This window comes from Lissotriton vulgaris, chromosome 8 (genome assembly GCF_964263255.1).
Source record: "Lissotriton vulgaris chromosome 8, aLisVul1.2, whole genome shotgun sequence".
Lineage (NCBI taxonomy): Eukaryota > Metazoa > Chordata > Amphibia > Caudata > Salamandridae > Lissotriton > Lissotriton vulgaris.
In genome coordinates, this window is record NC_141696.1 from 1,214,488,069 (window position 1) to 1,214,511,521 (window position 23,453).

The window sequence follows — 23,453 nt, forward strand, 5'->3', positions numbered from 1 at the left end:
CGCGGGGGTGCAGATTAAAGACATTTGCAGAGCTGCTACCTGGAGCAGCGTTCCCACCTTTACCAAGCATTACTGCTTGGAGTCCTTACAACAAGATGATGCGGCAGTAGGACAGGCTGTCCTGAGGAACCTCTTCCAATAATTGGTGAGCTTTCCTTTCTATCCCACCTTCCGTATTACACATTTTGTATCTTTATGTCGTGTTGGCTATTGCAATAATTCTGTGACACAAAATGTGGTCTTGTTGCTAATTGCTTACTACTCTGATGGGAATCTATGAAAGTTCCAATACTGGGGTAAGAAAACAAGTTACTTACCTGTAACTTTGGTTCCCCAGTATTGGTAACTTTCATAGATTCCCATGCGCCCACCCACCTCCCCGAGGAAAGCTCAGCCTACAACAGATATGGTGTCCAAGTACACAACGGCTATGAAAATCTGAGGCTCTGAGGGTTTGAGGCATGTGGGCTGCTGAATTCATATCTGTGCATAGATCGCCGCCTAGTGTTGGGTCCGGATGATCGCACATTGTTGTCCTGGAAGAGTCTTCGAAGTATCCCCTGGACTACAGTGCACATGGGCATCGACTCCATCCTCAGATTGCTTTTTTCCGCCATTGGGTTCGGATGTATATTGATTCACTCTGGTCGGAATCGATATAAAACTTTCTTAAGGCCAAAAGGCCTTTAGCTTTAGCTTTTCGTCGGTATAGTCTTGCGTTCGGTGCCCGATTCTTCCAGCTCAGTTTCGGGCCGGATTCCAAAGAGACGCGTGCTTTCGACGCTGAAGGCCCAGTCGACGCCAAAGACCTTATCGACGGACCATCATGGAACGGAGTCCGTTCAAGAGATGTCCCGTGTGCAACTCCAAGTATCCCCACATCGACGTCCACCCGGTGTGCAACAAGTGTCTGTCGCCGGATCATGATGAAGCCAGCTGTATGGCTTGTTCACGATTTCGATCCAAGAAGTCTCTTCTGCATCATCGCGCTGCGCGCCAGGAGGCCCAGCAGACTGCACCGGCGCCTGTGAACATATTCGATGCCGGGGATGATGAGGGAGCTGACCGGGAAAGTTCGTGAGAACCTGTCGAATCCCGCGTCAGAGGTCGACTACAACTACGACGCGGACGTTGAAATGCTCGAAGCGGAAGAAGTCGTCAACGAGGTAGGAGACGACGATGGGGCCTTTGGGGCCATGGAAGATAGCTTGAGCGAAGAGCGGACTCAAACTGACATTGGGGCCGGAACGCTTCGAAAGGCTCAGGTCGAGGGATCGCCACTAGGCCTTACCCAGGATCTTCCAGTGAGTTCTACGGCCCCGCCTTCGGGCTCGGCTACGGACATTGCTATTGAGCCGCACCCTGCGAAATCGAAACTGAAAGTGAAGACACCGGTCTCGACGCAAGTGAAAGCACTGGTGCCCCCCTCGAAACCAAAAGTGCGTATTGCTTTGGTCGGATCAAAGCCCTCGGCACCGACGAAGCAAGAGGGCGTTGTCGACCCAAAGAAACAGCTCAAGGGCGTCGAGACGAAGTCTGGCACGCCGAAGACTAAGGTCAAGACAGTCGAGCCGAGCAAATCGGCGCCGAAGACGGTCGACACCGACAAAGGGCTCGCTGATCCAAAGGTTCTCGAGACTCCGCGTTGACAAGACAAGGCCAAGAGCGGCACAACCCACGAGTCCACGTCTAGTGGTGCCTCGAAGGATTCCGTCGACTCGACGCAGCCGTCCGCCGCTTTCTCCAAGCAAGTGGCAGACTCCCTGAAGCGCATCAAGGACAAGGCCTCAAGTGTCGGGCCAAAAGATCCTCCACCTTCGAAGCCTGTCGATAAACCTCAGAAAGCTTTGACGCCCATTCACTGCACGTTGCCGCCGAAAGTGGCGCCAAAGGCTTTCGCCCTTAGAATGGTCACCAACGTGCCCGAGAAGGTGTCCTCGGTGCCGAAGTCAACGACGGTGGTCCCGGCCTTAAAGCATCGACAATCTTCAGTGTAAGAACAACAAGAACATTTTATCGATGCCGAAACAGGCAGGCTTTCCCTTCATAAGCAGAAAATTGCCCCGGAACAGCCAATGGAGTCCTACAAAATTCCACTGAAGAGGAAAAAGGATTCCACTTCGACCCCTGTTCTTGTGGAACCAATTTCTCCACATGGCCATGATGTCTCACCCACTTATTCAGATGTGGACACTGGGGAAGGTGATGATGATGAGTACAGCTATCCTGTCTACACTGAGCCAGATGATACCAATGAACCAGGCTGATGGGTCCCCCTTTTGAACCACTGCATTCCTGCGAGATTCAATTCTTGACATGGAAAGTGGCTTTCCTTATAGCGATTACCCCGCTACGACGAGTTAGTGAACTCCAGGCACTAACTATCCAAGAGCCATTTATTCAAATTCATTCTAACCGGGTGGTGCTTCGCACTAACCCTAAATTTCTTCCTAAGGTAGTGTCTCAGTTCCATATCAACCAGATTATAGAACTACCTGTGTTCTTCCAAAATCCAGAGTCACTTGCAGAGAGAATGCTCCACACACTTGACGTCAAAAGGGCCCTAATGTACTACATTGATAGGACCAAAGATTTTAGGAAGACTAAACAACTATTTGTTGCCTTTGCGCCACAACACAAAGGTAACCCCATTTCCAAGGCTGGTATAGCCAGGTGGATCGTTAAATGTATTCAGATCTGCTATCAGAAAGCCAAGCGCACTCTCACCATTCCACCACGGGCCCACTCCACCCGTAAGTTGGGGGCCTCCATGGCTTTCCTTGGAAATATTCCTTTGGAAGACATATGTAGAGCAGCCACATGGTCTACCACACACACATTTACAAAACATTACTGTGTTGATGTGCACTCCAAACAGCAGGCAGCTGTAGGGCAGACTGTTCTAAAACACTTTTCCAAACTGCTGCAGCTGGCACAGGCGGCCGCCGGTAATGGAGGGACTGCTATGTATTCTATGCACAGATATGAATTCAGCAGCCCACATGCCTCGAACCGAATATGCTACTTACCAGTATGCATCTGTTCTTGGCATGTAGGGCTGCTGACATTCATATCGCCCGCCCTCCTCCCCGGCGCCTGTAGCGGCTGCAGCATTCACACATACTTCTGGCATGGTCATCATTCACTTAGTTTCACTCCATCTTGGCCACAATGGCTAAAAACAATCTGAGGATGGAGTTGATGCCCATGCGCACTGTAGTCCAGGGGAGGAGCCACCTATCTCGTGATACTTCGAAGACTCTTCCAGGACAACAATGTGCGATCATTCGGACCCAACACTAGGCGGCGGTCTATGCACAGATATGAATGTCAGCAGCCCTACATGCCAAGAACAGATGCATACTGGTAAGTAGCATATTCATTCCTTCAGGAGGGTTCTAAGGGGTGAGGCACTTCTGATTGGCTGATGCCTAAGTTTGGTCTCTTTTACAAAAAGAGGGTGATATGCTACAAAAGGGAATGAGGCCTAGGCCTTTTTCCTTTCTCTTTTGTACCTACAGCTATGGTATTTTTCTTACCGAGACTCCAATTCCGACGACGGGGAATGATACAAAAGCATGGGAATCTATGAAAGTTACCAATACTGGGGAACCAAAGTTACAGGTAAGTAACTTGTTTTCGTCTCTAGGGATGTCTGCTAATTTCTTATTACGTGTACACCAAAATATTGGATTGTCTATATTGGGAGCATATATGTTCAAAACATAAATGTCATGTATACCGTTGTTCAGTCTGGTGAGTAAACATCTGCCATCGGTGTTGTATTCTGATGCCATTACTGTTAGACCAGATGTTTTGTAGAATTGCATAAATACCCTGTTATTTTCCTGAAGGCCACAAAACAAGTCACTTCTGGCACTGAGCCCTTCCTCATTAACAGGGCTTCTTTTCACCTGCTTGCTCTTTACAGTAGTCTAGGTTTTAGGTTCTTTTAACTGGGTGGTTCAACCCCTTGCTGTTCAAGGCTACAACGTTTAGTGAAGTCATAAGTATGGTATGTATGGCTTGCTTTTTGATTATATTTTTTATCAAATAAAGTACCATTAACTAGTGAAGTCATGGGTCATTTTCCTGAATTGCTGGTTGGCTTCCTGCTTTAGGGGGCCTAAGAGAGGCCTTAGAGGATATTAGGCGACTCCTCATAATTCCAGATATCCCACTGGGAGGAGGACCCAGAAGGGGGTAGGGATGGGAGAGCTTTTGGGGTAGTAACAAACAACTTTGGGAGCCTGCACGGGCTCCGGGAGAGCCCAGAAGCTGTCTGGAGCCCCTTCCCACCAGGGGTTGTCTGTAAAAGATGTGGTGCGTGAGAAAAGTTGTAGTGGAGCACAGATGTAGTGGCTATGTCCGGCAGGAAGGGCTGACTGGGGAAACAAATCATGCGGGGAAGGGTAATTAGGTGTTTAGTGGAGGGCGGAGTGACATTGTTCTTGACACTTGACTTGAACATCTTAACCATGCAACTGCCTAAAAAGAAGCATATGACACAATCAGACCGGATCCTGGTAGATCATCTCAGTATAATTTGTACTTAACGACAAGGATTTGAATACAATCCGAGCAGTATATGTTGACTGCACGTAGAAATCCAAGTTATATACAACAATCATGCAATTTCACACATTAGCTGAGAAGGTACATGTGCCCCTGAGACGCAAGTGTATACCTGAAAGTTAAATGTAAACCTGAAAAGAGGCATGTTGTGAGATAACAGATTTTCAGGTGAAGCATAATGTAGCATTTATCCCAGATGGGTATAGGAAGCCCAGTAAACAGCCTATGTGTGGATTAGCACTAGTGTTAAGGGCAGGATAAACTAGGCCTTATGCTCTCTAACAGGCTAGTCTTAAGGGAGGGAGACGGCCATGAGCCCCCCTTGTGGTTAATGATCTCGGCCATGGACCCATGTTCACCTATATGCTTGCCCGCATAGAGGCAATGGGTTGATTTGTATACAGTTTGTCATATAATTGCATAGCTCCTTCATCCCAACCATAATGAGTGTTAGTGTGACAGATCCTTTACACCCAGTGTGATTGCTGCTCATAGAATGACCAACTTGTAAAGGAGCCCTTGAGGCCAGTTGACTAGCCCAGAACTTAATTTGTTGTTGGATAAAACAGCACTTTGCGTGTCAGACGTGATTCATACACCTTAAACACACAATTGCATAAAGAAGAACTTGGTTCATGGTTAACAGATTTCTGTAAAAGCTTCCAGGTATATTTTCTGCATGACACAAGGACTTGAATATGCTATTACACCTTTTGCCTGAGCAGTGACATGCTAATTTTAGATTGGTTTATGAAGAGGATATGGAGCATTCAAGATTTTGAGTGTTTGGCTTGGGCGTTTGTATAGTCTTCCACCCTGCTTATTCTTGTCTAAGCGTTGGAGGTTCATATTGTTAAGTCTTTGAGGTCTCTTTCCTTCATATTGCCATCTCTGTGGGATGACATATTGTGGCTATATAACGACAGTCCAGTTTGTGTGGGAGTTTTTACAGTGTACTAGGCCCTGTAGTTGTGCTAGGCCTTCAAAAGGAGCAGGCGTACTACACTTGGAGGGAGTTCGTGGTTCCTTAGGGCTGTGTCAGTAAGAAGTTTTTCTGAGGAACGGGCCTGAAATTATTTTCCAGCTGAAATGAATTCACTACTTAAGCCTTTAGGGGCTCTGAGGATTAGTTGGTGAAACCTGTACCTTGAAAAAAGTGTTGCGCTCAATCCATACTGGATCTTGGGAATCTGTCCCCCACCGCCAAGGTGATCTGTTTGGGGAGAGACACTTATGTAGCCCTTGCACAGATGTGTTATACGGCAGACGGAGGTTCCATGCACACTGCACAACTGGTTTGGGTAGCTGAGGATCAAATATCAAATCCCATTCACTGTGTAAACTAATCTCCTTCAATTACTCGTGTTGGCATAGTTTGTGACAGCATCACAGGGCTGCTGGGGCTGGAGAGCTCAGTTGGTTAAAGGAGAGAGGCCCCAACCCAGTGTCCAGGGTCCTTTAAGGTAGATTTGGGTGATCAGGACAGATGGAACAGCCACCTACTACATGGCTCCTTGTAGGGGCCTTAATCTTGCTAATCTGTCTCTGGGTAGAGCCTCAAAGTTGTATTCGTCGAGCACTGGAGGTTAGAGGCGCTGGGCGCAGGCAGTCGGCGCCATTTTGTTGGGTTAATAGAGCGCTATCATTGCCCGTTACTGGGCCATCACTGCTACATGAGGGATCAGAGGCCTAGCACTAGAGTCAGCATTTATAGTGGGGGGTCGCCTCACCTCCCAACTACTTCTTAGTTCCAATGAGATTCAGTGGAATTATGGGCCTGATAAAGGCACTGTATCAGGTGCTTTTGCATCGGGTGAGCGCATCGGTTGAGGGATCAGTGATGTGTCCTTACCTCCTCGATTCTGTCAATAGCCTACTAAGGTCCAGAAATCCAAAAGCGATCAGGGTATGACTGGATTCCCAAACTGGTCCAATTCCATCTCACAATCTCTGTAGGAAGATCGGCGTGGTACGAGAGCACCGAGGAATTGGGCTGGCAGCCATCTTGGACTGCCCTGTTGCGGAGATTTTTTTGTCCGAAAAGCCAGGTGTTCGCAAGGTTTGAGGGTCAGCGGTCACTCCCCATGGTCACCAGATATTCTGCTGCATTTACGCGTTCATATTTCATTTAAGTGGTCATCGGGCCCAGCAGGCATGCTGGAGGCTTTATAGAGCTTAGGGTAGAACTGCAATCTTCGCTGCGTGCTGAACCACGCCCGTGAGCAAAGCATTTTTGGGGTCACAAACTTCCCGATTCTTTGAATCGGGGCTGTTAGCAACTGCAAAAAGGCTTTTTTAAATGTACAAACACCAAATTGCATTTTGATGACTTGTTACTAAATCGCAATTTGTATTTGCAACCAAATACAGATTCAGTTTTTGGAAGGAGCTCGTTTGGGGCATTGCTTCCAAATTCCGAAACTTATTGCTATTAATTAATGTTTTGCGACCTAAATGTGGTTGCAGAACATTTATATTTTACAGACAACTCAAAGAAAGTGGTAACCCATTCACAAACGGGGGCTCCTTCCCCTGTGTGAATGCTAAAAAATGTATTTTTATGACTATGCAGTGGTCCATTGGCCACTACCTAGTATGAAAAAATAAAAATTTCATTTTCAATGTATTTTTGTTTAAATGGATCCAGTTTTCCTTCAAGAATACGGGTTTCATTTAAAGAAATAAAAAATGCTGTATTTAAAAGCCATCACAGACATGGTGGTCTGTTGACCTCAGCCAGCCACCATCCCTGTAATGGTTCTGATTCCTAGTGAGTCACAATTTGTGAGCTACCTCTTTAATATTCATGAGGTAGGTCGAATTGCGACCCATTATGAATCGGTAATTTGCAAATCGATTGAGTATATAGGTTGCTTCGCAAATTACCACACTGGTCGCACAAATACTGGTTGCACATTGCAGCCAGTATTTTGCAAGTAGTTCTACGTACATGTGGCCCTAAGTTTTTTGTTGCATCCTTTGGCTTCCTAGTGAACTCACTTGCTGATATCATCCAAAGTCCCATCACGCTCTCAGGGCCCAGTGTACCTGCAGGATTTTGAAATGTGCGCTGACAGCCGCGCACCAATTCAAAATAGCGCTTTCCGTCTTTTGGCTCCTGCTGCAGTTCGCAACTTCTTTCCCGTGAAGCCACTGAGACTAGAACGCTTCTCCTTAGTGGTGATAAGGCTGCCCCACAATCTCTACTGCTTGATTCCTAAGTCACGGACAAATAGTGACGCACTCAGGTTTGCTTAGTAGCGTTCTCTGTTATATTAGCTATCGAAACGGCTTCCTGCCTAGACCAATCGTGATTTGGGTCTCGTATGTTGATAATGGCAAGACCCTAGGACAATGAGGGAGTCACAAGAAGCAAACTTCATTCATTGAAAATCGATCCGATATAAATATGTCCAAGTAATGTATGTTTTTGTTTTTTTAAATAGTTGATGGGGTATGTGCAGTCGCAAGTTGTGTAGGAAAAGAATTAGCCCCACATGTGAAAAAACATGGAAGCAAACTTATTCCGGAGTCCCTGAAGAAAGACAAAGATGGAAAATCTCCTCTGGATGGGGCCATGGTGGTGGCTGCAAGCGGTGTTCAAGGTAATGCCATTTATCTTGCGCACATTACACGCACACTTTTAAATGTAACTGCTGGCGTAAGCAATGTAGTGCTTTGTCTTCGCAGGATTTGCAACAGTCTGGCAGGGTTTGGAATGTGCGGCAAAGAACATTACTAAAAGCGTAGCTTCTGAAACGGTGCAAACTGTCCGACACAAGTAAGCTTCGTTTTTGGTTGATAGTACGATGTAGGTACTTTTATCATGGTATTCATACCTTGTGAAGTTTGTAGAGCACGTGCATAAACGTAATGGATACCATGGGAGAATTTTCAAGTTTGATCTAATTATTTGCTTTGTTTAACTTTAATTCTAGAGAAAGACTTAAAATAGAATTTAGTTCAATACTCACGTTTAATTAAATGGCACTCTACAAGTATTTACATAAACATACTCACTTTAATTTTCTTAATTTCGTGTGAGTTACTGTATCAACGTACATTAGTAGACAATAAAAACCCACCTTTAGTCAAAAGAGTTTAATTCCTTGTGTTTTCCAATGGTTCAATGCTGAGCCTTTGTACAGAATGACTAGATTAATTCCCCCTAAATTACATCTCACATTTATGTGATAATTGATCATTTGTATTTATTGCTTCAGAGTACGTTTCTGCACCCTAGCTTTGCAAATAGGCATTCTGAATACCCAATGTATTGGTGCTAAGTTTATCGACCTAGGAAGTCCAGAAGGCTGATTTGGTCTTACTGGGACCAGGACTTGGACCCTTACCCCGCACATTATAGCAGATGTTAATGGCGCCCATTTTCTCACCAAACCCAGCTTGTTGCTTTCCGTATTTGAGTCTTCTTTCAGTTTCAAGCTATACTTTACTAAATGTTTTACCTCTTAACATTTTAAAGTTCATTTTACCACATAAAATAGTGATATACTAATGGAAGTTTTAGATTACCATTAGACTTGGTTTGTTGCTTCATCCTTAACAAAACGTACATAATTTGAGAACCACAAACTGTAATCTGTGTCGGGTCATTTTCTTAGTTATTTTTCTCTATTTTGGGGCATGCTAGTTGACCATAAATAATGTTATTGAATGTGAAGAGAAAACTGCAACCTGTGCCATACCTCTACATTAGAGTGTAACTGTACCACACTCTAGGTAGGATGTGGAAGATAAAAAACGCTTAATGGGCAGCTGAACTGTGATATGCTCCATTCACAGTGCCGTCTGTCACTTTAGACCATGGTTGAAGCAGTCAGTCATCCTTCACCCATTACCTCGGTATATGCATCATAAAACAATGACCTTTATGTCTATGGGTGACCTAAACGTAATCACCACCCAGAGATTGTGCCTTAGTTCGGAATAAAAAGCTGAAAGAAAACTTCAGTTGGGGATTGGGCTTTCTCACTGTGCCATGTTGACTGGCTCCTTCTGTGTGGCACTTCAGTTGGGGATTGGGCTTTCTCACTGTGCCATGTTGACTGGCTCCTTCTGTGTGGCACTTCAGTTGGGGATTGGGCTTTCTCACTGTGCCATGTTGACTGGCTCCTTCTGTGTGGCACTAAGAAGCTCCACCAGATAGTTGCCAGATCCCAAACTTGTTACTAAGGGACTTGATGGGAAGCTTGATTAATCCGACAACTTCCACCCGGTATTCGGCACATGCCTGTGCTCTAAATCCCGTACCGCCTTTTTCATGTCAGAGTGCTTGGGGAGGGCGGGCGTCCCCGATCATAAGGAGAGGCCCGCCTGCGTGCATTTTCTCTGGTTTCACTTTAAATTCCACTTGAGACTTGACTTTTGTCATGCACTGCTGAAACTCAAGCTGATGTGATGTGGTGATTCAGCTTTCCAATACCCTCTCCTGCTCCAAAGTGGAAACTCGCTGGTCGAGTTGAGCCGCTTTTCACACACGTCCCGTGACCTTCAGCAGTCAGCACCCTTCCATTTCAGGCATGTTTGCCTTGATGCAGGTGATCGTTTGCTGTAAATGTTGCACCCCTCACATAAGTATTACGTCCCCATGGGTAAGTACCAGGCGCACAGACAGTGCCTAATTTGTAAAATATGAAGTGCAGGTGCTCAAATGTTTGTTGGAGGCCACACCTACTTTTCTCTGGCTCCACCCACTTCCTCCACTGACTCCACCCACTTACTATATTAGCTCCACCCGCATCTTCAACTGGCACTGCTAAAAGTCAGATGTAATATATACCGGATCCGAATTTCAGCAAGGGAACCTTCCTCATAGTAAGGTTTTGATAGGAGGTTCTCCTGCCCTGTGAACATTTTGAAAAAGATTAACTCAAAAGTGCATTTAAAGCACTATTTTGGAATAAATTAACAAAATTCACTAATGCATTGAAAAGGGATAATTTCAGTGCTGTATGTGCTGATTTGTGGGAAGGACAATACTGGGGTAGGGTATGCCATTTTTAACAGAGTCTTTGAGTTCTAAAGTACAACTTTTACATAGCTTATGTGTCAAAGTAAACCAAAATGTTCTGAAAACTCTCTAAACAGATAAACTGAATAATATCGCGATTCCGTAGTAGAGACAGTTAATGCTGCTCTACCAGCCTCCGCCATAAATAAAAGCAAACAATTCTGGCCGTTCGCGCTTGCTGCTGACTACTTTCACTTAGACAACTGAACTTACTTTCACTATTACACTCTTTTAGTGAACCTATTGCTGAACGGTTCACTCCACCACTGAAGGCCTGAAAATGAATGGCCACGAATCGGACGGTGGTGGTGAGCATGAGGGAGTGTGAGTATGCTGGTGGCAGGGCTCCCAGACTTTGCCCCCTATGCCCACCGGCTCTCTATTGCTGTTTTTTGAGTGCTGGAGTTTACTTTGGCAATCCCACCTCCCTATGAAGCAGCCCAAGTTCGGGTGTTTACTGTCTGGTCAAAAACTGACTCACAACTCCTGATGCCACATCCCAACCAATCAGAGCCACGAAGGTTTTTATCACAGCTCAGATATATCCCACACTTAGACTCATCTAAAACCTCAACCTCTCAGCCTCCTCATGATGTCCTTCCAAGTTTAGACCCATCTTGAAGCCAGGTCCAGCCTCCACCTGTACTCCAATACTGAGCTGTGGCAGTTTACAATTCTTATCACCTCCCTGATGCCTTTCATCTAGGCTGTTGCAGCAGGAGGACTATGTCCTTCAATATTGAACAGGACCACAGTCCTGAACTCTACCACAGAGGCACTGCCATGGTCCGCTAGTGTACCACATAACTATCATTACTCTGACTCGAAGCTCTGGCTTACTGACCTGGGCATCAATCCTCCACCAGTTTTGAGCCATGACCCAGTGCCTCTTTCCCAGACAGCAGATGCCTTTGCTTTGGAGCTTCGATGCTCCACCTTACGTGCACTCATGCACCGAAGGCTCCATGCCTGGACATCAGGCTCAAATGGATGGGACTTCCGCATACTCCTGCTGGGTTCGGGAAAATGCTGCCTGTGTGCCTGTATGATCTCCATGCTGCCTCTCAGAGCCATCTAAGCTCTGGAGAACTGAAGTGGATGAATGAAGCAAAGACTCAGGGCCAGCCACAATTCCATCTTGTTGAGCTTTTTCGTCTTCCCTAATCCCTTCACAGTCTGCGCTGCCGTAACTGGCCCCATTAATACTATCTGCACAGCAACCCTCTCATCTGGACCTTGATACCCAACACACTGCTACTTGATACACCCTCCATTGCCTGGTAGACCAATCTGGTTTCAGTCTGAAGGACCCTTGCCGGCATTCATTAAAACAACAGCCCTACAGTCTAATATTAATAGAGAAAGGACTACCTATGTTTATCTCCTCATAGGCTGCGGCGATCTTGGGAGTACTTCGGTGATGTTCATTATGAATATCAGTGCTGCTGCAGTAATAGAGAGAAGATGAATACCCCAAAGCTGTTTCACTATGTACAGGCCGTGGCATGGCCATCATGTGGGATTGCAGTGGCAGTGATGGGTAGCAAATTGGCTTAAAGGGAAATGAAAAATGACTACCTCCCATGCTGACTAGCTCCAATGTCTTATCTTCTTTCACTGATGCTGGCCATTGTTGAAGTGGAGATCCAATGAGTCCTGCTATGGCAAGATCTGCACTGATATTTCCCGTTAAGTAAGAGGAGATAACGCTGGAAAATAGTTGTCCTGGCCGCTACATAAAAGCAATTGGTCGCAAATTGAAGCTTTCAATGATTTTTAAGGATTGCAAGGAACAGCTGCAACATTTCTCACTACTGACCTCTTACACCTTTCCCAGAGCACGCCAGCCATCCATAAGCTTGACATGGGTACTTAAATATTTGGGATGATAACCACTGTAACTTGCAGGCTACAGGTCTGGTCAACAGTATGGACATCACATCTGGTCTTCAGACAATAATACACAACAACACTTTCCCTCCGCCCATGAAGCTTACCACATTTTGGATTGTGTACAACCTCATATCCAAGTAGATATCCCATAGTCACTGAGTCTGGGCACATAAGCTTAGTACTGAGGCTTTTCTGCATATCCACTATGCCCCCTAGCTGCTCCTCTCTATACAGATGCCCTTCAGATATTCTATTTCTACCATTAATTTGGTAAGCCACAACAATTTTGTTTTAGATGTAACTGCTGTGACAATATTCTCTGGATCAGACATCAGTGATAGGCAGCACATTAATAATGTTTTTCAATTTTGGAGGCTGTCTTGTCTCCCTTTATTGTAAATTCACAGGGGTGTGGCAAAGCAGCGAATGCGCGCACAGTTGCAATATTAAAAAATCTGCGCACGCTGCTTGCCGCGCACACAGCCCCATCCTGAACCCTCCGCAGATTTCCTGAACCGAACCGACACTGAATCCATCCAGGCAGCCTGGAACGGTCCGCATCTGCAGAATATCAAACGTAGGCCCCGCCCGAGCCACTGCATCAGAGATACTGTGAGACACTACTGCATCAATAGATATAACAATTTAAATAAAACATCACGCCGCCTGCCAGGCCCTGCCACACCTGCGCAGCTTTATTTTTAACCCATGATGATGATGATTAGGCCGCCGCCGGACTACCCAGGCCATGACTCACCTGCTGGCGCTTAATTTTAACTCTATGTACAAACTGTAGAGCAGTAGTCAGTTTACGCCACCGACAGTGTCCTTCACTGACGCGGCCACCAACGCAATCCATCCCAGGGCCAGAAGAACTAATCCATCCAGGCAGCCCGGCCCGTCCCACTTCAACTGCCACTCACTGCACTACAACATTATAAATTAAGGGCCGCGGGCCTGCTGCCACTCATCAGACCGATGACAATAAAAATGATAAATACAATTTAAAAAAACAGTAATGCCGTGCAGGGACCAGGACCCTCTACTTTGAATGGCAGCGGCGGAGTCCAACCACCACCAGTGGATACTCCGTGCGGTGGTGAGGTGCGGGCGTGACCGATGGTGCGGGTATGCTGGGGCGTGCCGTGGGAAAATGAAAGCAGCAAATGCGCGCGCATTTAATTGCAAAATCCGCGCGCACGCTTCGCTGCATCTGCTGCGCACACCCCCAACCCCCACAGAAAAATACCAGGCAGCCCAGGCAAAGCCCTGCGCCGCCACCAACTAGGTGACCCGCCCACTGGGCCGGCAAACACTAATCCGCGGCCGCTGGGCCGGAAGTCTTGCAGTCAGTGAGGATGAATAGCGTCACCTGACCATTTAAGACAGTAAGTTTGCCATGATGCCATCAATCTGATTCCTATCTCCAGTCATCATCAGCAGATTATTAACACAACCAGTAGTACGATATGGTAACTTTCTAACACAATGACAGGCCAGCAGCTCTTGTTACGGTCTGTACAGCAGCAGCACACGCTCTTTACACGCTCTCTGTGCCAGCGCCTGACACTCATTATAAAATCAAAATACTGACCTGACGTGCATAAATGCGTGACTGTAGACCCGGCCCTGATAATTAGGTGCCGGTGCTAAGCACCGGCACAAATTAAGCCCAGCGCACAGACTCCCAACTTTTATTAGTCTGTCCTATGACTACCCTGTTTTAGCAGTTTCGCAGTAGTAAAATCCTGCCTGTCCCTTGGTGTTCTCGAGTTCCTTTTGTTTTGGGAACATAGTAACAGCCCTTAAACGCTCTATGTTCGGCATTGCCATGTTCTTTGTGGATTGACTGCATACATTTTGGCATTACTTATAAAATTATGGTACATAAATAAACATTGTTGCAGGAGCGCCTTTTTATATTACATAACTATTGCTTCTAGGGCATTTTGGTGGTGTGTCAGCAAATAAATGACTGGCTATCCTCGGTCGGGTGAGAGGACTTCGAATTTGGCAATGAGTTTCAATAGTGCAAGGGAGCATTAGCTGTGCAGGGGGCAGCGCACCACCACCCACTCTTAAGTTATCTGGCAATCGTGTCGTTATGGAGCTTTAGGAAATTACTGGGTGTTATACTGTATTAGCATGTAGTCCATTTCAACATTTAATGGTTATTTTCCCCCTTAAATAGCAGTATTAAGCACACGCGGCAAGTGCCTTGGTGGAGTTGAAATGTTGGGAGAGCAGTTATTTGTGCATGAACCTTATGGTATTCTTTCTCGGGGCAAGCATCTGTGAGCACATTGTAATTGTAATTGCATTTATATAGCGCATACTGCCCCTGAGGCGTTTAAGTGCTTTACGCTGGGCAGCACTCTGCTCCGGAACCCAAGGTTAGTGGTTATTCCAGTGTTATTAGTTATTGTCTGTTGTAGGGAAGTATTGTAGGGAGTATTGTACACTGAAGTAAACCATTCCATGCATTGTAATGAAAAATTTCCTAGCTATCGTGACAGAAGGTTTAAATTCTATGAAGGACTTTGAGGCAAGGATTAGGCTATCCCTTTCTCACTTTATTGAATAGCAGCCATTTCACAAACTTTACTAACAACTACCATTCCCATGAAACCTTGGGAATGCCACAAGAAAATGATTTTAAATGGGAGAACAGTCCCAGGCTCCAATCAGTCCTGCAGCCACGGTCTAGAACATAGATCATCTGTGTCCCCTCAGCCTCTTTCAACGCACAAGTACAGCCGTTACATTGTCTTCCTTCACATCTCCTCTCCTGTTTACTCGTATCCATTCCTACAACCAAGAGGACATAATTTAGTCACAAACCATGGTTAAGGTTTAAATAGCGCTATATAAAACTCAAATAAATAAATACAGTAAACCTGCGGACTAAGTGATAATCTTAGGTAACTGGAAGCAAATGCAAACTTTAGACAGATAATGAACAGCAACAAATTGATATCACTGAAAGTATCAAGACTTAGTACTTACTCGTCACGGGGAGAGTCATTCAGATTCACAATCCCCTGGTGGGATAATCCTTGCCTCCAAGTCCTTAATAGAATTGAAACTTTCCGTTATGATATCTAGGACATTTTTCATTCTATGTCCCGACCGGAGGAAGGGATTATGCTAGTTCAAAGCTTACTTAACGACCCAGTGAGCCATATCGAGCACCGACTTAAAATAAAACCTTTCAAAGGTAGAGTCCAAAGACTAGTCGATGGCGTTGATCACATCCTCCAAACGGGCACCTAAAGTAAATGCATTCAAGGCCATTGCCTCATGTGGCGAATGGGCACCAAAAATTCACAGGTCAATACCTGCCATCTGCATCACCCGTCTTACCCAATGGGTGATAGACGAAGAAGACCCAGCATTATGCAGTTTTTAGGAACGGACGCTCACCCGGAGGGCAGAATTCTGCGGCCCTCTCCTCATATGCCTTAAGTCACCACACTATGCATAACGTAGGAGAACCAGGAAAAGCCGGGTATGAAATGACTTTCGTACCACACTCCATCCTTCTGCAGACCATAAACGTGACACCAAAAGGTGAAAGGTATGGCCCGTTGTAGTATAATGCAGGACGCTCCAAGCCAGGTGGATTTTCCATGTAGGTTTATTGAGTTGCAGGATACATAGTAGAATGAATAGTCAAGTAAGTAAGTAAGATCCCAAGTAAGAGGGAAGGCATGAGCCCCATCAGGAGCGGCCTCCCTGCTGCTCAGCCCATCCACCAACTGATTCACGCACGCAAACATTCCAAACATCAACATTCTATCAAGCAGTCATTCTGGCTGAGCAGCAGGATACCACACTCGTGATGTCCAGGGCTCGCACATCCGAAACTAGTCTACAGGAGATCAGACAAAGCAGTAGCTAGTTTCACTGAAAGCTCCTTTCTGGATAAAAATCAATTGGTTGCCATGACAGAAATAGGTTAAGCACCTGGTTTACATCCCAGAGTGCCGAGTTCCTGGGTTCTAGAGGGAGAGATAGTCTAATGCCCCTCAAATGTCGACATACAAAATGGTGCTCCCAGGCATCCCTTGTGAAGGAAGTCCAATCCGTGAAAAAATATGCTACTTTTAGAAGGGAAGAAGGGGGAATTGGTGGAGGCACCCACGCATCTGGCTACTCTGCCACACCGCCCTCTGGTGGGGTAAAATGTTTAGAATCGGGCCTGGTCCTGACCTTGACAGGAGCTTTGACCTCTGAGAGGGTACTGAACGTTGTGGCGGCCGGTCGAGCGGCCCCTATCTCGACTGGCCTGTGAAAAACACAGGAGGGGAACACTCTTAATTGAGGACAGAGGCTTGTCTAGGGAGGGGAATGTGTTTACGAATTTCCCTAATTTTTTCATAAAGGGCTCCCTAAAAAGCCTTCCTTGCTTCATAGTCGGCCTAGTTCCCGAACGTGGGCTTACTTCGACTTTTTACATCTTGTCAAGTAAGAATCTGTCTTTTATTGGCAGTTTTTTGGCTTTTTCTCCTTGAAAATGCCTTCTCTTTTTGATACCTGCCCTGCTTGTGGAAAAAGAAGGCCAAGACAGACAAACATAAAGTCTGTATACTTTGTCTGCCTGAAGATCACGATCCAAGGACCTGTTCTCACTGCAAAGCTCTGTCAGGAAGAACTCTGAAGGGCTGGGAGAGGATTCGCATATATGGCCTGGCTAGGTCATCCAGTGGAAGGTCTCCGGTAAAGAAGGGCTCCAAGTGGTCTAGAACACCTTCTAAGGACAAGTCTTCACACCCTTCAGCTTCAGCGTCGGGCTTAGCGCTGAGAGAAGATCTACCGGTGGGTCCTTACAAGGCGGATGCAGGAGTACGCCAGTCCGATGCACAAGTCTCCTCTTCAAAGACTAGTTGAAGAAGCGCACAGACGTAGCCCACCCAGGCACAGGGTCCAAGCTGAGAGATCACCTGTGAGGAGGCCTTCTAGATCTCATTCCCTCAGAAGGGAACTTCGTTCGAGATTAAGGAATAGGAGACGCAGTGCTCATCGCAGAAGTAGAAGAACACCGTCTACTTCTTCTTCCTCCTCTACCCACTCTTCAAAGAGGGACTACTCCCCCACACTTTCGGATAGCCCTATCTCTAGGGTCTCACCAATGACATTAACACTTACCATGATGTCCTTTAGAGGGGAGCTCAGAAGCTCAACATTGAAATGTCGGTCCCCCAGGTCACCACAACGGTGATTTTTGAGAGGCTTCACCAGAAGTCTGGATCTCGTCCATTGCTTCCATTGGTTCCAGGAATTGTGGAACCGGTCATGGACATTTTCTTGTCGCCAGCGACCATTAAGGCGGTGCCGGCGCGCATCCAAAAGAAATATAAGCTAGCTACCTCGGACCCGGTCTTCGTCAAGACTGATCCTCCTGCAGACTCGGTGATCGTAGCAGCAGCACGTAAGACACATGCAGTCACTGCTACCTCTTCAGTTCCTCCAGATAAGGACGGCAGATCACAGGGCTTGTGGGGTCGCAAGGTCTGCAACTCTGCCGCATCTACTCTGAAGGTCTCCAGTGCAGCAGCGCTTTTGGGCAGATATGATAGAGCCTTATGGGATTCCATGGAGCGCTTCAAGTCCAAACTACCAAAAGAAGATCAGAAACACTTTGAAGAGACTCTGACTGAAGGCTGTCTGGTGGCTAACCAGATGATTAGCGCGGCGGACGGCGCAGTGCTTTCGGCGCATTCGTATGCGCATGGAATATGCGTCAGAAGGTCGTCTTGTTGCGCTTGACAGGCCTCAAACCTGATGCACAACAACGCATCTTGAACCTCCCATTCTTGGTTCCTCTCTCTTCGGCACGCACGCTCACGAAGAGATGACTAGGATGAAAACCGAGTTGGACACTGTCAAGGCGGTTGGGTTGGAGAAGATGGGCCCTCCCTTTGAGACAATCCACAGAGCTTCCTTGCAGCACTTATCTTTGAAGACCGCTTTTCTAGTAGCGATTACATCAGCGCGCAGAGTAAGCGAGATACAAGCACTATGTACCAATGAGCCTTATACTGTTTTCCACCATAACAGAGTAGTCTTGAGGGCACATCCTTCTTTTCTCCCTAAGGTGGTGTCTGATTTTCACATCAATCAGTCCATTTCCCTGCCATCTTTCTTCCGTGATCCGGCAACCCCAACTGAGCGGTTGCTTCATTCCTTAGATCTTGAAAGAGTACTTCAGTTCTACTTACAGAGTACAAAAGAGATAAGGAAGACAGATCTATTGTTTGTTAATTATGGCGCCATGAGAACTGGCTTCCCAGCCGCTAAGAGATCCATTTCAATATGGATTGTTCATGCATTACCTTAGCTTATCAGCTGGCGAAAAGGCCCTTACCTTTACCTCCCAAGGCTCATTCCACCAGGGGGAAAGCGGCCACTGTTACATTGTTGCATGACGTCCCTATGTCAGAAATTTGCAAGGCCGCAACCTGGAAATCAGTTCATACTTTTACGAGCCACTACTGCCTAGAGGCTGATTCCAGGGTCTGATGCTCAAGTAGGCCAGGCCTCCTTGAGGAATCTGTTCGGATAGTGGTTTTTTACTCTATCCTAGCTTGGTGTTTTTAACTAAGCTCACTGATTATATTTACGGTGTTTTCTTTTGCCCGCAGGGAGATGAGGTGAGGCTCGCTATTCTATTCTAATGCTTATGACTATTGATGAGGATCCCCTGTGCGCGAAGGATTAGTTACTTACCTGTAATCCTAGTTCTCTTCCATGGTTATCCTCATCAAAGTTATAAGCAACCCTCCCGCCTCCCCGGGCAAAGGACTATTTTAAGTTGGAGATAATTTTAACCTCTTAGTTTCATGGTTTTTACAGTCTCCGCAAAGAACAACTTACCTAACTGTCACCCCTGAGGCATGATGGGAAGCTGGGGTCAGGAGTGCCTTAAAGGCACGGTGTCAGTTTATTGCATGCAGCTACAGGTTAGCTTTTAAGTCTTTTTAGACTGTGTGTTTGCAATGCAGCCTGGGAGCCTTCTATGCTTTCAGTGTTTTATAAGAATTTCTACTGTGTTCTGAGCATTAAAACAGTTCCAAAACAAACGTCATTGTTGTTTCTCATGTTTCCAATGCATGTTATTCATGTATGGTGGAAATTCTTTACAGCATGATTTAGCTCTAGTGTTTTAGGCTGCAATTGTGTATATATATATATATATATATATATTCACTGACAAAACCATAGGTTTCACACCAGTTATAGTTAGCTGGAAATTTTACTGACATAAAACCATTGAAATTCCCACGTTATAGTTAGTTGGACTCACTATAACTTGCGCGCCTGCAATGCACTGCTGATGACGTCACATATTACATCACTCATGACATGGTCAGTGACATCACTCATGACATCACTGATGACACCATCCAGTGAATGTGTGTCTTTCTGAAAAATAAATTTGTTTTATATATGTATTTGTAAAGGTCGATGGAAGAATAAATGTTTAAATAAGTGTGTAAATGGATGTTTTTTAAAAAAAATTGGTTGGTTAACTGGCTTATTAAGTGTATCTTAGTGAATACATATATTAGCGAGTATTGTTTAAATATTTAAATGTTTGTATCAGTGTTTCTCTTTGTGTATAAGTGGCTGCAGGGGTTGGTGACTGACTCACTGTTTGTATGTGTTTTGAAGACAGCATATGTGCAGGACTGTATGGGTGGATGAGTGTGTATATGTGTGTGTTAGTGAGTGAATGACTGTCTCACTAGTGTCTTCATTAGTAACGACATATGTTTTAATCTAGTATATGTGAGTATTGATGTATATAAGTGAGTATAGTATATATAGTGAGAGATTGTAGGAGTTCCTGTTTAAATAAGTATGTGTTTCTATAAGTGATTGTTTAAGAGAGTAAGTATGTGTAAGTTTCCTTAGAAGTAAGGTGGTAGTGTGTGTATAAATGTATATGCAAATAAATGGATGTTCAATAGTTTATTTGCATGTGTGAGTATGTGTGTGAGTAACTTTTGGATGACTGCTGATGTGTAACAGGATGTATAGGTGTATCACTACATATGATGAGTGAGTATATATATGAGTGACTACATAGAACTGTTGGTGAATGAGTGGATGTGTATATAGATGGTGAAATTACTGAATTGGTTGTTGTTACTGGTTTGGGTATCTCCATTTTTTTGAAAATGTTTGTTTCTATTTTTGAATATGTGTTTCAAGCGTTAGATTACACTGAAATTAGGTCTGTCACTCTGTCACAAGGATGGTGTCATCAGTGATGTCATGAGTGATGTCACTGACCATGTCATGAGTGATGTAATATGTGACGTCATCAGCAGTGCATTGCAGGCGCGCAAGTTATAGTGAGTCCAACTAACTATAACGTGGGAATTTCAATGGTTTTATGTCAGTAAAATTTCCAGCTAACTATAACTGGTGTGAAACCTATGGTTTTGTCAGTGAATTTAATAGGTTTTTTAAATGCTAATTCCTAACTATAACTGGTGTGAAACCTATGGTTTTTTCAGTGAATTTCAAAGGTTTTTTAAATGCTAATTCCTAACTATAACTGGTGTGAAACCTATGGTTTTTTCAGTGAATTTCAAAGGTTTTTTTAATGCTAATTCCTAACTATATAAGACCTGAAAGCCCACCAGGAATCTCCAGTATGCGCCAGGGGACTGCATTGCAGAGAGGTGTAATGAAGCCACAACCCTTTTTACACCTCTCTGCAACGCAGCCCCGTGCATGTTTGAAGAGGGGGAACTAATTCCCCTTTCATACTGGGGGCCCATGGGGGCCAATTAGCCCACCTGGAACCTCCAGTGTGCGCCAGGGGCTGCATTGCAGAGGTGTAATGAGACTATGCCACTTGTTACACCTCTCTGCAACGCAGCCCACTGCCGCGTTTGCAGAGGGGGAACTAATTCCCCTTGCATACTGGGGGTCCCTGGGGTCAACTAGTCCACCAGGAGCCTCCAGTATGCGCGAGGGAGCTGCATTGCAGAGAAGTGTAATGAGGCCACACCCTTGTTACACCTCTCTGCAATGCAGGCCACTGGCGCGTTTGCAGAGGGGGGACTAATTCCCCTTGCATACTGGGGGTCCCTGGATCATATCTGCCCAAACACCGATATTCCGAACGATTGTAAATGACTTTTCTTGTGAAACATTTGGATTTGGATTATCATGCCCTATACTTTTGAATTTTTGAAAGACAGACTTTGAGGATGCTATAAATTACTCGTCTGCCCGAATTGTGTGGGTAAAATTGATACCTAGTCACTTTGAATAAGAATATACTTATGTCTCGTCTAACATTTGGAAGAAATATCTAGTTATATGACAACTGGATACCGACATAACTTGAAGGAAATAAGAACGCCCTGAAGAAGTTCTGTTGTACAGAACGAAACGTTTCGGCTGGCTGTGGTACATAAACTTAAGGAAAATAAAAGCATTTGAATATACCCCAAGATTCAGCGCTTCAATAAGGACTCTAAGTGATATGATTTGATTGGACTCATTGTGAAAGTGGTGCTGTGCCAAACTTTGGAATATTCTCCACTACTCTCTACTACTTACTCTCTCCTACTCCACTACTCTCAAATACTCACTGTCTACTACTCATTCTCTACTACTCTACTACTCTCTACTACTCTCTCTCTACTACTCACTCCCTACTACTCGCTACTCACTACTCCCTACTACTCACTATCTACTACTCTCTACTACTCTCTCTCTACTACTCACTCTTTACTACTCACTACTACTCTCTACTACTCACTCTCTACCTCTCACTCTCTACTACTCTCTACTACTCACTCTCTACTACTCTCTCTCTACTACTCACTCTACTACTCACTACTATTCTCTCTGCTACTCATTCTCTACTACTCTCTACTACTCACTCTCTACTACTCACTCTCTACTACTCACTCTTTACTACTCTCTACTACTCACTTTCTACTGCTCTCTACTACTCACTCTACTACTTACTCTCTACTACTCTCTACTACTCACTCTCTACTACTCACTCTCTACTACTCTCTACTACTCACTCTACTACTCTCTCTCTACTACTCACTCTTTACTACTCACTACTACTCTCTACTACTCACTCTCTACTTCTCACTCTCTACTCACTCTCTACTACTCTCTCTCTACTAGTCTCTACTACTCACTCTACTACTCACTCTCTACTACTCACTACTATTCTCTCTGCTACTCATTCTCTACTACTCTCTACTACTCACTCTCTACTACTCACTCTCTACTACTCACTCTTTACTACTCTCTACTACTCACTTTCTACTGCTCTCTACTACTCACTCTACTACTTACTCTCTACTACTCTCTACTACTCACTCTCTACTACTCACTCTCTACTACTCTCTACTACTCACTCTACTATTCACTGTACTACTCTCTACTACTCACTCTCTGCTACTCTCTCTACTGCTCTCTACTAATCTCTACTACTCACTCTCTACTCTCTATTACTCACTCTCTACCTCTCTACCTCTCTCTTCTTCTCTCTCTACTAATCTCTACCTCTCTACCGCTACCTCTCTACCTCTACACCTCTACCTCTCTACCTCTCTCTACACGCACACATATACACATATATGCATATATATATGCATATGCATTTATATATATGTATGTGTATGTATAAAAAAACAACAAAACATTTTTTTTTTTAAACAGCTACTTTTAAAACTGTCATTCTTTTTCCCCATGGTACACTCCCCGGTACGCGCACCGGTGCGCGTACCGGTGCGCGTACCGGGCGCTCACCCCGCGAAAATCAAAAAAAAAAATTTTTTTTTTTTGCCCCGCGGGGCCCTTTTATGGCCCCCACATCAAACCTAGGGGGTCAAGGGGGGTCTACTCTGCCCCCTTATGGTCATTTCCCTCTTTGTTTTGGCCACCTCTCGTGTCTCGATCCTACCGA

The 23,453-nt window shown here is 45.2% G+C and overlaps 1 protein-coding gene across 5 annotated transcripts in view; it reads left to right on the forward strand.

Annotated features, from left to right (window-relative positions):
* Window positions 1-23,453, forward strand: part of SPART (spartin) — a 410,240-nt gene that overhangs the window by 313,650 nt on the left and 73,137 nt on the right. For all 5 annotated transcript variants that reach the window (XM_086935094.1, XM_086935095.1, XM_086935092.1 and 2 more), the window contains exons 6-7: window positions 8,022-8,180; window positions 8,266-8,356. In XM_086935094.1, the coding sequence (XP_086791220.1) occupies window positions 8,022-8,180; window positions 8,266-8,356 (250 nt within the window). The remainder of the gene's footprint in view (window positions 1-8,021; window positions 8,181-8,265; window positions 8,357-23,453) is intronic.